A 15,670-nucleotide genomic window follows, 5' to 3' on the forward strand; every position below is an offset into this window, starting at 1 on the left:
TGTGTGTGTGAGAGAGAGAGAGAGAGAGAGATTTTGCTTTATCATTCTTTTTGTCCTTTGAATAGTTGTGTCCAAAGGGGTTATAATTCAGCCATTATGAGTATAAGACATCCTGATAAACTCATTCCTTCCATCATTCTCCCCCTTCTCACCTTACTCCCCCTCTCCCCCCCCCCCAGCCCTTCAAGCTAACTGGATCCTTAGTGGTTGCACCAGTTAAACTTTCCCATCAACAGTTTAATAGGTGTTCTTTCCTTCCCCAGATGCCTGCCAATCTGTATTTTTAAAGCAGCTTTAGTTTCACAACAAAATAGAGCAAAAGGTGTAGAGACAGCCCATATAGCCATATACCCATATACCCTTTCCGAACCTCCACACATAGCTTCCCTTATCATCAGTGGCCTGTACTGGAGAGTGAGTCCGTTATAACCAAAGAGCCTTCAGTCATTAATTTTTGTTACCCAAAGCCCACAGTTTACATTAACATTCATTTTTTTTTGGATTGGACATTGTGTTTGTATTGGACATTGTATCAGTTTGGACAAATATATTTGGTATGCATCTCCCATTATGGGGGGGAGGTCACAGATGATTTGTGTTAACAATCCTTAGTACTCTGCCTATTCACCCTCCCTCCTCACCCCTCCTCTCCACAGTCTTATTATTTTCCCCTTACTTCAGATTCTCAATCCTGTGGCATCTCTTTCAGGTAAAGTTTAATATGTTGAAAGGAAGAAACTTGGCATTTACTTAGTATTGTGCTTTCAGATAGAATGCTGAACGATTCCTTTTTTTTTTTTTTTTATTAAACCTGTTAAAGTCCTTTCCATTTCACAGTTTTCTAATCTACAGGATTATGTGTATGAATTTTGGGAAATCTAGTGACAAAGAAGAAAATATCATTTATAATTCAACTATTCCAAGAAAACCCCTTAAAATTTTAGTACATCTCTTTCATATAATTTCTTTTTAAAAATTATCTTTTAGTTGTACAAAAGGGTTTCGATTCAGCATTTCTGGTTTGAATACAGTTGCATCTTCTCATTCGCTTTATAAGTAGTTGTACACAGGAGTTGCCACTTAACAAAGCAGCTTTTGAATACAATGCATCTTTTTCAGTGTCATCCCAATCCCTCCCATACGCAGTCCTTCCCTCACCGTCTTTTGGTAGGATATGCATTGGATTCTTGTGTGCATCTTCTTCCTCCTCTCTTCTTCATTCATCTACCCCTTCCTCTTGACCCCCTGGACCTTGATCGGTGTCCCCTCATCATTCTCTTCCATCTGTTCCAAGTGCACCCATCTCCTCCAGTTCCTTGGTTCCATGTTTACATACCTACATTGAATATTATGACTGTTTTCACCCATTCCTCCTCTCTCCATTTGTCTGCCCCACTCCCAAAACCTGTTTCAGCTTTCTAGTATTCATTTTGTTCAAATGTAATGTAGTTGTTCAGAGGAGTTACACTGTTGGTCTCCCCGACCCGAGCATACCTTACTTCAGTCAGTTTGTTTGTATATGTATCTATATGGACCTGTATATATTCTCATATGTGTTTATAATTTAATCTGACTTCCACATCGGAGAGAAAACATGTGCCCTTTGTCTCTCTGAGTCTGACGTGCTTCATTTAACATCATTCTGCCAAAGGCCATCTTATTTCCTTGAAATGACATAATAGATTTCTTCCTGATGGCTGAGTAAAATTCCACTGTATATATCTACATACCACATTTCCTTGATCCATCCATCTGTTGCAGGGCACTGTGCAATGGTGAATAGTGAATGGGTGAATGGATGAATAGTGTGCAGCAATGATCATGAGTGTGAAAGTGTCTTTATTGTATCTTGATTTTTAATCTTTTTGATAAAGGCCCAAAGGTGCTGTGGCTGGATCATAGGGTATTTTTATTTTTTAGTGTTTTGAAGAATCTCCATATTGCCTTTCATTGTGTTTATATTCCCACCAATGGTATAACAGGATTCTTCATATAATTCCTTTGAAAATATAATATGGCTTTGCTACAGCATTACACACAGACACATAATTTTATGATTATAACAGTATATCACTGTTATTTCACTGAAGTCATTTAACAAATATCACTTAAAAAACCTTATTTGGAAATTCTATCGCTTTGCACAAATATATTTAACATGTATTTTCATTACTCAACAATCCTTTGTGTTTTGTGTGTGTGTGTGTGTGTGTGTGTGTGTGTGTGTGTGTGTGTGTGTGTGTGTGTGTGTGTGTGTGTGTGTGTGTGTGTGTGTGTGTGTGTGTGTGTGTGTGTGTGTGTGTGTGTGTGTGTGTGTGTTATGATTGAGAGCTGCCATGAACATCTAATGCCTGAACATTTATCTGCTTTTTTTAAAAAAAAATTCAGACAGGATTCCACTATATAGCACAGGATTTTGAACTCAAGATCTTCCTGCCTCAGCTGTATGAGTGCTGAGATTATAGGCATGCTCATGACAGTTAGCTTTATTCATCTGTATCTTAAAGATAGATTATAAAATGGACTTACAGCCAGGCTCTGATGGCTTATACTTGTTCAGGCCCCACAACCAGACCCACCCCCCAAAAAAGCCAGAAGTAGAGTTGTGGCTCAGGTGGTAGGGTGCTAGTCTTGAACTGAAGAAGCTCAAGTACAGTGTGTAGGCCCTGAGTTCAAGCCCCAAGAGCAGCACACACACAATGAAAGGCAGGGTCCTTTGGAGCTTATCACCAAGTCACTTTTCCAGAAGGTTGCAGTTTGAGAGAGGCCTCAGAATTATTTAGCATCTTCATTTAGGGAGGGAGCTGCAGAATATGGGACGTGAATGGGCAGCATAGGAATGAAGAAGTGGGCAGGTGAGAAAGGCAAGCCGGGGCCTAAGAAGGTGTTGTGTTACCTCAGCACGGGGATGATGTAGGTTGAAGACAGACGTACTGATGTGGAACCTGTGGAAATCCCGAGTGACTGTTATCCCCTCCTCCTTGTTTGGGAGTGAGGATGGAAGTAGGGACTGAGGGTCATGGTTGTGACTTGGAGTAACTGACTTGAGGTTCTTGAAGGTGCTGTACATTCAATGTTGGATTGCCTGGAACGTTTCTGAGCAGCTCTGGCGGTTCAGCTCTGCTGTGCCATCATCCAGGCTGAGAAGCGTCTTTAGGATGTCAGGGTCTGACATCTGCATTTGGAAGGAAGGTGAGAATGGATGGGCTGATCTGGGCTGGGAGTGTGCAGAAGTTGCTGCAGACATCGGCAAGGATGGGAAGGAGCAGTGCTGTCTAAGTGACATAGCATGCTACCCTGGCCGCCACAGGAGGGCGCTGGTCAGACTGATCGACTTAGAGGACAGAAATGTGTTTGGTGTATTATTTCTTAAAGATTTCTTTTTTTTTTTTTTTGTTAGCATACATTAGTTGCATAAGGGACTCTTTGTGACGTGAATCTCCTTTACTTTCTTCTTTCCTTTTCAAAACAATTTTGACTGATTAAAAAAATTTATATGTGAATATAATGGACCTAGACCATATGCATCCTCATTTCACTTCTGCTGAAGCCTCTCTTGAATGCACCCTGTTTGACTCTTTACTCTAGTATCCTTCCTTCCTCCCTCCCTCCCTGCTTGCCTCCCCTCCCTGCCTGCCTGCCTCCCCCCTCCCCCCCTCCCTCCCTCTCTCCCCTTCCTTCCTTCCTTCCTTCCTTGCACTCAGGACCTGGGTGCTGTCCCTGAGCTTTCTTAGCTCAAGGCTAGCACTCTACCAAACAAGTCACAGTTCTATCAATTGGTGATAGAGTCTCAAGAACTTTCCTGTCTGGGCAGGTTTTGAACTTTGATCCTCAGATCTCAGCTTCCTGAGTAGTTAGGGTTATAGGCATGAACCACTTGTGTCCAGCCAATCATTCACTTTTTTTTTTTTTTTTGTCAGTGAATGGGGTATGAACTCTGGGCCTGTGCACTGTCCCTCCACTCTTCAGCTCAAGGCTAGCACTCTACCATGGAACCACAGTGCTACTTCCAGTTTTCTGGTACCTTATTGGAGATAAGAGTCTCATGAACTTTCCTGCCTGGGCTGGCTTTGAACCGTGATTCTCAGATCTGCCTCTTGAACAGCTAGGATTACATGGCATGAGCCACTGCCGGCTGGCTCTATCGTTCACTTTTAAAGTAGACACTTCAATTTGATTGTACTAAGGAGTTTTGCTATGATATTCTGCATGTGCTTTAGAATTTCAATCAGAATGAATTCCTTATTGCTTTCTTTTCCCCAGTCCCTTGCCCATTGTTTAACGTTGTTTAATGATTTTTAGTAAGATCTTCCCTCCCTTCCTTCCTTCCTTCCTTCCTTCCTTCCTTCCTTCCCTCCTTCCCTTCCTTCCTTCATTCCTTCCTTCCTTCCTACCTTTCTTCCTCTCTCTCTCTCTCTCCCTCTCTCTTTCTCTCTCATGTGCATGTGTGTGTGCACGCTTTCTTACTTTCTTCTTCTTTTATTTTTGTTTTTGTGCTGGTCCTGGGGCTTGAACTCAGAACCTGGACAATGTCCCTGATTTTTTTTTGCTCAAGGTTAGCACTCTAGCATTTGACCCACAGCTCCATTTCTGGCTCTTATGGTGATTAATTGGATATAAGAGTCTCATAGACTTTCTTGGCTGGCTTTAAACCATGATTCTTAGATCTCAGCCTCCTGATTATCTAGGATTACAGGTATGAGCCTCTGGCACCTAGCTCAGTAAGATGTCTTATGCCAGTTTCATACCTAGATATCATATATTTCAATATTATTCACTCTTCTTAATTCTCTTTCCCTCTCCCTTCATCCCCCAAACAACCTCATATTTACAGTCAACTTGTATATTTTACACACACACACACATTCAGTTTCTGAGCTTGGTTTATTTTGCTCAATGTGATAAGTTCCAGCTCTATTCACTTTCCTGAAAATGATATAATATTTTTTAAGGCTGAATAATATTCCATGGTATATGTGTACCACATTGTATTTATTCATTCATCAGTTGTTGGGCACTGCTCGGCCACTGAGAACAAAGCTATAGTAAGCATGGGTTTGCAGGTTTCATTTTTGTGTATTGATTTAGACTCTAATAAATGCCCAAGAATGTATACTAGGGTGTTTTTTTTTGTTTTTTTGTTTTTTTTTTTAGGAACTTCCACACTGATTTCCATAGTGTTCTTAGTAGTTTACATTCCCTGCCAGCAGTGTAGGAGGGATTTCCCCTTTCTGGCCCACATGTTGTCATTTGTTTTCTAGATGATTGCCATTCTCACTGGGATGAGATGAAATCTCAGTGTGGTTTTGATTTCATTTCCTTTATGATCAAGGATATTGAATATTGCCTTATGTATCTGCTAGTCATTTGTATTTCTTCTTGTGAGAACTACCTATTAAAATCACTTGCCCATGGATTAGGAAGGTGGCTTAGTGGCAGAGTGCTTTGCCTAGCATGCATGAAGCCCTGGGTTCAATTCCTCACTACCACATAAACAGAAAAAGCCAGAAGTGGCACTGAGACTCAAGTGGTAGAGTGCTAGCCTTGAGCAAAAGAGGCTCAGGGACAGTGCCCAGGCCCCGAGTTCAAGTCCCAGGACTTGCAAGAAAAAAGAAAAAAAATAAAATCACTTGCCCATTTATTAATTAGGCTTTTTTTTGTTGTTGTTGTTGGTCATGGGGGCTGAACTCTGGGCTTGGGCGCTGTCCCTCAGCTCTTCAGCTCCAGGCTAGTGCCCTACCACTTGAGCCACAGCGCCACTTCTGGCTTTTTTCTGCTTATGTGGTGCTGAGGAACCAAACTCAGGACCTCATGCATGCGAGGCAAGCGCTCTACCACTGAGCCAACATCCCAGCCCTAATTAGGCTATTTTTGTTTGCTGTTTGATTTCCTTGAGCTCTTTGAAATTTCTGGATATGAATCCTTCATCTGTTGAATAGCTAGTGAAGATGTGCTCCCATCTTGTGGGTTGCCTCTTTGTTCTAGTAATTGTTCTTTTGCTGTAGAAAAGGCTTTTGATTTAGTGAAGACCCATTTTTATTCTCTATGTTGTATATTCATGGCTCAGATCCCCAAAACAAGCCTGCCTTGTCACAATGGTGCTTGTGATGTTACCGGTGGTGGGGACAGAGAGAGACTCTTGGATGCTTCTCTTCCTGAAAGCTGGGAGGAGGTCCATATCATGGATCCTGGTGAGGAGCAGGTGGATTTGCAAACACTGAGGACCGTAGTTGCTATTCAAAGGCATTACTATACATATTGACATAAAGGAACGTGAAACACTGGTTCAGAGCAACAGACTAGACAAGTTAGTATTGGTCTGCCCAGTGCTTCCCTTAGAAGGCACCTGGTGCCTACTGGATGTGCTTCAGAAGTCCATATTAAGACAGAAGTGGCGCTGTGGCTCAAGCAGTAGAGCTCTAGCCTTGAGCTGAAGAGTTGAGGGACAGCGCCCAGGCCCAGAGTTCAAGCCCCACGACCAACCAAAAAAAAAATGGGCAGAAGTCCATATTAAGAAAACCCTGTTTCAAGTTCTAGGTCAAAGTAAGAATTTGGGTCTCTCTGAAATATGTGGTCAGGGATTGCTCTAGTAGACCCTCTGAGAACAAGGAATTCATCTGGCATCTTTGGATTAAGGGATCATCCAGCCTGTGGTAGATCATGCTCATGGCAGCTGGTAGAGCTCTTTCCTCCTGAGGTGAAGATCAAAAGTCTTGGTGAACTCTGGAGCTAACCTGAGTGAAGCATTTGAGCTGAATATAATCCTTAACCCCATTCAATGTATCATGTTGGTTTTTATGGGAGAATGTTACCAGACTTTCTGTTGTTCCTTTCACCCCAGCATCATTATTACTATTATTTAATTTTATTATAATGTATGTACAGAGGGGTTGCAGTTACATAAGTTAGGTAATGAGAATATTCCTTTATGAACAGTGTCATCTCTTCCCTCATTTTCTCCCAGTTTTTTTTGTTACCTCCTAGCCCTGCTCCCCCATAAGTTGTAGAGGTTGTTTGCAACATAGTAACTAGTGACTGTTACTGCTGAATTAGTTCACCCTTTGTCCCACCATTTCTGTGTTTCCCCTTGCCCTCCCCAAATCAGATAAATTTACTTACAAGACAAAGGGGAAAAACAAAACAAAAAAAATCTCACAATAGGTAAAGTGAAAAACCTGTTTCCATTTCTTTGAGTTCATTTCGATAAATTGAAATGAGCTGTCCTTTCTTTGTTCATTTCGATTGATCAAAATGAACACCCCAGCAGTATTATTGAAGAGAGTGTGTTTTATGACACCTACTTGTTGAAGTTACTACTGCAAATATTGGAAAACCTTCCACTTGACTTTTTTTTCCTACTCTTAACAAATGCTAATCAAAGATGGCATTTGATTAACCTCTTAACATGTATTAGTCAAATATGCCCTGAATGACTAAACAGATAAATTAAATAAAATTAATTTCAGGACGTGATGATACATGCACAAGCTACACTGCTAAGTCTGGTGACAGGTCCCAAGCTCACTCTCCCTCAGAGCAGAACTTGAAAGGCTATATCTTCCAGAAAATGCATTTGTTAGATTAATTTTGTTTCTTTTGCACCCAGAGCACATTAATATATTTCACATGGATGCTATGAATGTGTATACTGTGTCTTGATCAATCATGCTCTCTCATTGCTAGGATGAGATGTTGCTCTCTTCATTGTTCTCTTCATTGTGGTATTGTACACATTCACATTGGCAGACCTCCTGTTCTTGACCTGCTTTGCTGTATAGAAGAACTAGGGAGGAAATGGCTATTGAACAGCAGATTCGCAGTGGAATTCTGAGCATCAATGGTAATTTTAGTAACATGTAGCCTATGGAAAATCCCAGAGCACTCTCAACAGTGATAATTATGAGGTATGAGAAAAAGGAAAAAGTATATACCTTGGATTATTTCTTCCAGGACAAAGGGAGCTTAAATCTTTAAAATTCATCGTTATGTATGTGAAAAGTTAATCTTATTCCAAGGGTAGTGTGGATGTTCTGTTTTTTCTATGGTGGAGAAAGTGGTTTAAATGGTAACAGAAGAGCTTTAGATCAAATGGGAAGAAAACTCTGTCTGTTTATCTATCTATCTATCTATCTATCTATCTATCTATCTATCTATCTATCTATCTATCTATCTATCTATCTCTGTCTATGTGTAAAACACACACACACACCAATTGTGTGCCTTTCATTTCTCTGGTAAAAATCTGACCATTCACTAGACCTTGGGTTAAAGAGTATCATATGTTGGTAGTAATAAACTGTAGGGGCTTATTCTCAAGGTCCTGATTTTTAAAATCTCATTCAATTCTGTACTTTGAGAATGATAATCATTTTTGTGGTATCTCTTCTTGAAACAAGTACGCATCTCAATATGATTCTAGGAAGTTAGGAACTGTGTTACATTATCTAATTATTCATACCTCTACCAATAGGGAAGTGGTGTTTAATAAAATGCAGTGACCTAAGCAGATGTTTGAAATTCCAGACTGAGGGTGATTTTTCTAAAGGCAGCTGAATGAGTAGAACTTTTAAACTTGGCTTCTTTCTCATCTTCTGTCATATCTTGGTCTTCAGATTATTGCTATAACATGTTTCTTTCTAAAACCTAAGATTAGTTATCAAGGATACCTCAAATTCTGTAAGTTGGGGAAACTTCTGAATGAATGTCCAGGTTCTGTTTTGTTTATAGTAAGTTATGAGGGCCTGGGCAATGTTAAACCTCTTCAATAACAAGTTGAATAGTTTGTTAAAAACTTTAGAAAATAATGCAGTTAATCTTGTTTTATAATACATATTGTTCTCCCTTCAACACAACTGAAACAATGTATTTATTTTTAAAATCAAATCCAACCTGAGTATGGTGGCATATGTCTGAAATCCTATCATTTGAGGAGAGACAGAAAGATTGTGAATTCAAAGACATCTTTTGCAATATAGCTAGTTCCAACCTGGCATGCATTTTATAGACAGACCTTGTCTCTAAAATAAACAAAACCTCACAATAAAAGCTGGGTAAGATAAATTGAGATTTTAAGCTTGCCCTTCTAATGCTATGTGTTGAGAAAATTTAATATTTCATAAAATAAAGATTGGGCCATTTAACAGTGTCTGAAAATAAGAACACTATATTCCAAGATTTTGAAGCAAATGTCCAGATTTAAACTTTCTCCTCACTTAAAACTTTCAAAAATTTTAAAGATGTGAACCTGCATTTTTGAATACACATTTCAAAACTTACTTTAAAATAAAATCAGGTTGCTTCCTAGCATCGTCAACAACTATTGAAGTTGTTAAAAATCTACCAGATGTCAAGACAGTTGTAATTTGAGATGATCGATTGATTCTAAAGCTCTCAGCCAAGCAAACCACAAAATGGAGAAGAGCTAACAAAGATATGGTAGTCTCCTCTCCCTTTTTGACTCTTTCTCTCTTGGCTTAATTTCTGTTTTCTTTTTTTTTTCCCTTTATTTCTGTATCATCATTTCGTTTGTTTAGTTGGGATATGCAGCTTGGATATGATTTTTTAAAGTAAATCCATTTTTCTTGACATTGTCTTCTTGTTTGTGAAGGAACATTATTTTCTTTATGGATTACTATGACTGCCTTGTTACAGTTTTCTCCCTTTGATGGTTTTCAACTCTTGAAAGAAATTAAGTCATCTTTCCCTATAATAAGAGTATGCTAAGGTGGTGATACATACACTTACTTGTTTTCTCTGATGAAGTAAATGTACTTCATCTGTTGAGATGATTCTCATGTTGGTAAATATTTTTTCATCTGATCAGACTTGCATTCTTTGTAAACACTGCCACAGAACCTCCATGTCTATAGAGAATAACTTGATTGATCAAGTTCTGGCTTTCCCTGTCCTTTCTTTGTTCTAGATACATTTCATCTTGCTGTTCAGTCGACAAGGGAAATTACGGCTGCAGAAATGGTACACCACTCTCCCTGACAAAGAGAGGAAAAAAATCACCCGGGAAATTGTTCAGCTTGTTCTGTCTCGAGGTCATCGGACAAGCAGTTTCATTGACTGGAAGGAGCTGAAACTTGTTTATAAAAGGTGTGAGTACCTTTATGAGAACTGACTTTCTCAATATCGCATTGGTTTGTATTCATCTTGAACATTTTAGACAGCAATACAACCATTTTCTGAAATCCATCCTTTCCTGAAATCCTTAAAAGCCAGGGCTTAAAGTTTGTACTAACAGACTAACAAGCAAAGAACCCTCATTGATTGAAATGGTTTTCATGTGTTAGGGTGGATTCTACGTACTTAAACTATATATTAATAATGTATGTATTATTACCATTATATTCAAGACATGTCTCATGAGCACATGTATTCCTGGCTTATCAGTTATATTTGCAGACAGTCAAACTAGGACATAGAGTTTAAGTAACTAGTATCCAGGTATAGTAATTGAAGTGGTGGTAATTAGCAGAGCTAGGGCTTAAGTCCAGATCTGTCTGGCTTTAAAACCTATCATTACTCCTTTTCTTTTGTATGTGTATACCAATTCTAGGGTTTGAACTCAGGGCCTAACACTCTCACTTAGTTTTCTCTTTGCATATGGCTGGTGTACTACCAATTGAGTCACAATTTTACTTAAGGCCTTTTGTGTATGTGTGCCAGTCCTGTAGCTTGAACTCAGGGCCTGGGCACTAACTGAACTTTTTTGCTCTATCACTTGAGCCACAGCTTCACTTCTGGTTTTTTTCAGTGGTTAATTGTAGATGAAAGTTTTACAGACTTTTTACTTTGAACCATGATCCTCAGATCATGGATTATAAGCATGAGCCATTGGTGCCTGGCCACTTCTGGCCTTTTCCTGGTTAATTGGAGATAAGCGTCTCATGGATTTTCCTGCCAGGGCTGGATTTGAGCCATCATCCATAGATCTCAGCCTCCTGAATAGCTAGGACTACAGGCTTGTCTAGTCTTTTTTTTAAAAATCACATCTGCTTAAAATGACATGAACATATTAGAAAGAAATCTTTATTAATGAGAAAACAGGCCCAAGATGTAAATGAAGACCCAGGACATTGATGCCCTGGGCAGAGTCTGAATGTAGCTGCACCTGATACCATACCACAGCTTTCAGGAACAAAGCACACATTGGAAATGCCTGGCAGAGAGTGTTTATAAGAGCTGATGGGTTGAATGGCAACTTCTTTGTATGACTACTTAAAGATAATAAAAAATAAGTAAATAAAAAGAAGAATGAAGAAGAGCTTGGTAGGGGAGGGATGGATGAGAATGTTGAAAGGGGTGACATTGATAAAGATGTATTCTATTCATAACCTGCTTTATGAAATGGAAACTCCCTTGATGACTACTTAAAGATTATATATAAATGTGTATGTATATACAAAAATGTATGGGGCTGGGAAGGTGGTTCAGCGGTACAATGCTTGCCTTGCATGCATGAGACCCTGGGTTCGATTCTCAGCACCACATAAGCAGAAAAAACTGGAAGTGGCACTGTGGTTCAAGTGGTAGTGCACTAGCCTTGAACTGAAGAGCTGAGGGATAATACCCAGACCCAGAGTTCAGGCTCCATGACTGACAAAAATAAATAAATAAATAATATATACATATATATGTAAATAGGTTCAGGACTAAGATAAAAAAATAACATGGAAATTTTTTTAAAGCTGATGGAGAGGAGAGGGTCTCTGAAGATTTATACTTAATAAAATAAATTACTAGCAGGAGGTGGACAAAGCTTCTTCTGCTGGTGCATTCTCATAGCTTGATAAGAGACTGGGAAACAGACACAGAATGACAGAAACACTTCATGAAGTAAGAGAGTAAGGGCAGGGCCCCTGGGAGGACTGGGCAAGAGTTTAGTATTGTTTTTGTGTGTGTATGCCAATACTGGGGCTTGAACTCAGGACCTGGGCACTGTCCTTTGGCTTTTTTTTTTCCCTCTCAGGACTGACACTCTACCACTTGAGTCACTGCTCTGCTTCTGGTTTTCTGGTGGATAGACTTTCCTACCCTGGCTGGCCTTGAACTATGTCTCAGCTCTCAGCCTCATGAGTAGCTAGGATTTCAGATGTGAACCACTGAGACCTGGTATGGATTTGGATTTTACAAAGGCAATTTCCAAGCTGGAGAGGGGCATGAACAGACACTGTGGTTGCCCCAGACCAAGGACACTGTTCCCAAATCCTACCCCTTCAAGGTAGAATTTTGTGGAGAGCCATATAATGATGAGAAATGTAAATCTCCCACAATATTTTACATATTCCCTCTAGTATTTTGGGTGATGCGTGGATGCTTTCATTCTTGGATGGAGAACATCTCTGTCAGTAAGGAAGTAACTCTACTTAATATTCTTTGGGAAAATCCATCTTTATTTAGGTTGTTAGTGTCTCATCCTGTTTTTCCTTTATTTTTTTTCTTTTCAAGGTATGCTAGCTTATATTTTTGCTGTGCAGTAGAGAATCAAGATAATGAGCTCTTGACACTAGAGATTGTACATCGTTATGTGGAGTTGCTGGACAAGTACTTTGGAAATGTAAGTGTGGTTCTGGGCAGTTAGTATTGGCCATAGTCTCCCTTCCAGCTCTTGCTTCCTTTTGTTTCTCTTGCATTTTTTCTCTCTCTCTCAAGTCTAAAATGTGACTTGCATTTGTACCCAAAATTGTTTTAACTCACTTTGGGTCATAATCCATGGTTTATCTCCCTACCTATAGTTCGGAGACTTATTGTTAGACCATAGATGTGTTGGAGTACTTGTTACAGATAACCAGAGTTGGAGTGTCAAGAATTCCTTGATGTCTTCTTTATTCCTCATTAGCTTTATCCTCTCTCTCTGTTTCTTGTTTTGACCCTTATGCCTTCTCTGCAGGTATTCTGTATAGCAAACAAAGCAAACAAACAAAAGCACCAAAGCCTTTTGCTTCCTATTGTTACTCCATTACCTTCTGTCATTTACTCCTAAGTAACAGTATCTTACTGACTCCATCTTGAAGAACTTGTCCACTTTGCCAGATTAGAAAGCTCCACTCTCTGCTAGTCAGCACCAATGAGTGACAATTCTTAAATCTTCCTGTTTCATCCTGTCTCCTTCACTGAATCCTGCTCATCACAATACTTCTTCTTCTTCTTCTTCTTCTTCTTCTTCTTCTTCTTCTTCTTCTTCTTCTTCTTCTTCTTCTTCTTCTTCTTCTTCTTCTTCTTCTTCTTCTTCTTCTTCTTCTTCTTCTTCTTCTTCCTCTTCCTCTTCCTCTTCCTCTTCCTCTTCCTCTTCCTCTTCCTCTTCCTCTTCTTCTTCTTTCTTAAATTTCCTCCTCTTGAACTCTGCTGCTTCTTATTCTGGACATCTGGAGGCCTTACTTGTGCTGCTGGGTTCTGGTCTGCTGAATGCTATCTTTTCTTCCCATCCTCAAAGTGTGTCTGCAATCCCTGTTTTCTGGGAATTCACTACCCCATTGCTGTTCCTTTCCTTGGTGATGGTTTTCACTGAGCTTCTCACTGCCAAGAACCAAACTCATCTTTTTAGAACTGTTGTGTCTTGTAGCAGGAATTCATTACATTCTAGGGTCCTTTAATGCTGGAGGATCTTTGTTTGTTTTTGTGTGTGTGTGTATGTGTGTTGGTTTTTTTCATTATGTTAATTGTCTTATAATACTCTGCTATGTAACAATATGGCTCTACACACAAAGAAAGAACTCACATGACAATTTATATTCCAGTATGTACCTAGTGAGAGCATAATAAATACATACATACATAAATAAAATAAAAAATAAATAAATAAAAAGCAATCGATGATATTACAAGAATGTTCATCCACCAGCAGAATGGAAGGCTTTACTATGTCCTCATCAGAAGTTAAAGGTTGAAGGAAAAAACTCCAGGCATCTAAACTGCCATCACAATGAGATTGCGTGTATGTGAAGGGTATGCATTCGCTTCCTGGCACACACTGATTGCAGAGCATATCTGAGAAGCTAAGGGGTTTGCCAGTTAGATCCCTTGTTTAGATGGAATGCAGGGCATGTACTCAGAAGCAAAACACATGGTTCTGGCTTCAACCAGTTAGGGTTTACCTTTACCTACCTGCCATGCAAGAGGATCTCTACCCTTTGCTAGAATCCGCCTCTGCTTGTTCAAATTAGACTAAAGCTCATCCTCCTCATTCCATCTCTTTCACTAGTTTAGTTTTCTTGGAATTTGAGTTTTGCTTTTCTTTGAGACTTTTTACATTTGATCCTTTCTGCTCAATTCTTCTCTTCTTGGTTTTGTGGCTACCATATTTCCTACAAAGCACAGGTCTAACATGTGACTTTTCTTTGCAGTCACTTTTCATCTTCTGTCATGAGTAAAATTTACACCTCAAAATCATTGGTTCCAGAATGTTGAAAGGGGTGACACTGATGAAGATGAATTGTATTCATAAACTGTGTCATTGAATGGCAGTTCCTTGCCAAAGATAATAAAAGTATTTTTCAACCATCATTGGTCCTAGATTGTTCCTTCAACCCCTGTATTCCTACATTTATATACCTAACATAGCCTGTGCTTCAGGGTGTGCAACAGCACATAGCATCATTACCTAGGACAAGAGTTTTCTGACTACTAAGTTGCTGATCTCTGCAATGATGACTTATGGCTTATTTCTATAAACCAGCTCAGGGCCTGATTTCAGCAAATGCTGCTGATGCATTTAATCCCATTCATGACTTCACAAAATAAACCAGTGGAAATATTTTCTTCTGGTAGACATTCTCTGCTCTATTACCTTGTTCACTGAGGACTTTTTATTCTTATCATCTGATTTTAGAAGACTTTGATTACAGAGTAGATTCCTGTGTTCTCTGTAATGGAATATACAGTATTTGCAGTATTGATCAGGTATTTTTAAAAAATCAAATGTTTTCAACAGCCTTTATAATGAGGAGCGCTAAAAGAATTTTCTCTTTTTCCATCTTTTCTCTTTATAAATGATGTTGCAAGGTCTAAACTGCTGCTTCAGGAATTTTGAGTGTTAGTAAATAGAAATAAGACAGTAATGTCATCTTGTCTTTCTCTTCCTGCCTCCCTAAGATAATAAGTACATAAGTCGAATGTTTCCAAATGTGAGTTCATTTAACTTCATGCTGTCTTTTATTCTAAGGAATGGTGACATTTTGGTGCCTCTTTCTTTTGAAATGAACTGCAGACCTGGGCTTCTGAAGGGCCTGGAGGAGACTCCTGATGCCCAAACTTACTCATAACCTGCCTTCTCTTCTTCGTTTCTCAACTATGGTTTGCCTTTTTCTGTTTTCCTAGAGTAGACCAGTTATGGCCATACGAATTGAGAGTGAATTTTGATCTCCTTATGTTGAGCCAGAATTCAGCCAAGATATCCCAGACTACCTTATTTCTTGAGAATCTGGATGACCTGCGCTAATGATCAGTCCCGAGAAAGTATGAAGAGACTCAGAATAAATCCCAGTATCTATAGCATTAATTTTCCATCCTATTCTGGTCTACCTTTTGAAGCTCTGTCGTGAATCAAAATTTAATTCACTAAGAAATTCAATGAATCTTTCATTAAGCTAAGAGCAGCTAAGAGCACTTCAAGGCTAGATGCCCAGTAGGTGTTCAGTCCTTATTAATTAACAGTGAAGAGCAA

The 15,670-nt window shown here is 39.3% G+C and overlaps 1 protein-coding gene across 4 annotated transcripts in view; it reads left to right on the forward strand.

The window, feature by feature from the left end:
• Positions 1-15,670, forward strand: part of Ap1s3 (adaptor related protein complex 1 subunit sigma 3) — a 56,902-nt gene that overhangs the window by 23,654 nt on the left and 17,578 nt on the right. For 3 of the 4 annotated variants that reach the window (XM_070016033.1, XM_070016026.1, XM_070016022.1), the window contains exons 2-3: positions 9,923-10,101; positions 12,457-12,565. In XM_070016033.1, coding sequence (XP_069872134.1) covers positions 9,923-10,101; positions 12,457-12,565 — 288 coding nt within the window. Of the gene's footprint in view, positions 1-7,821; positions 7,841-9,922; positions 10,102-12,456; positions 12,566-15,670 lie in introns of those variants that run through there. The other variant, XM_070016034.1, reaches the window with a different exon arrangement.

The sequence above is a fragment of the Dipodomys merriami genome, unplaced genomic scaffold (assembly GCF_024711535.1).
Source record: "Dipodomys merriami isolate MVZ:Mamm:240054 unplaced genomic scaffold, mDipMer1.0.p SCAF_1, whole genome shotgun sequence".
NCBI lineage: Eukaryota > Metazoa > Chordata > Mammalia > Rodentia > Heteromyidae > Dipodomys > Dipodomys merriami.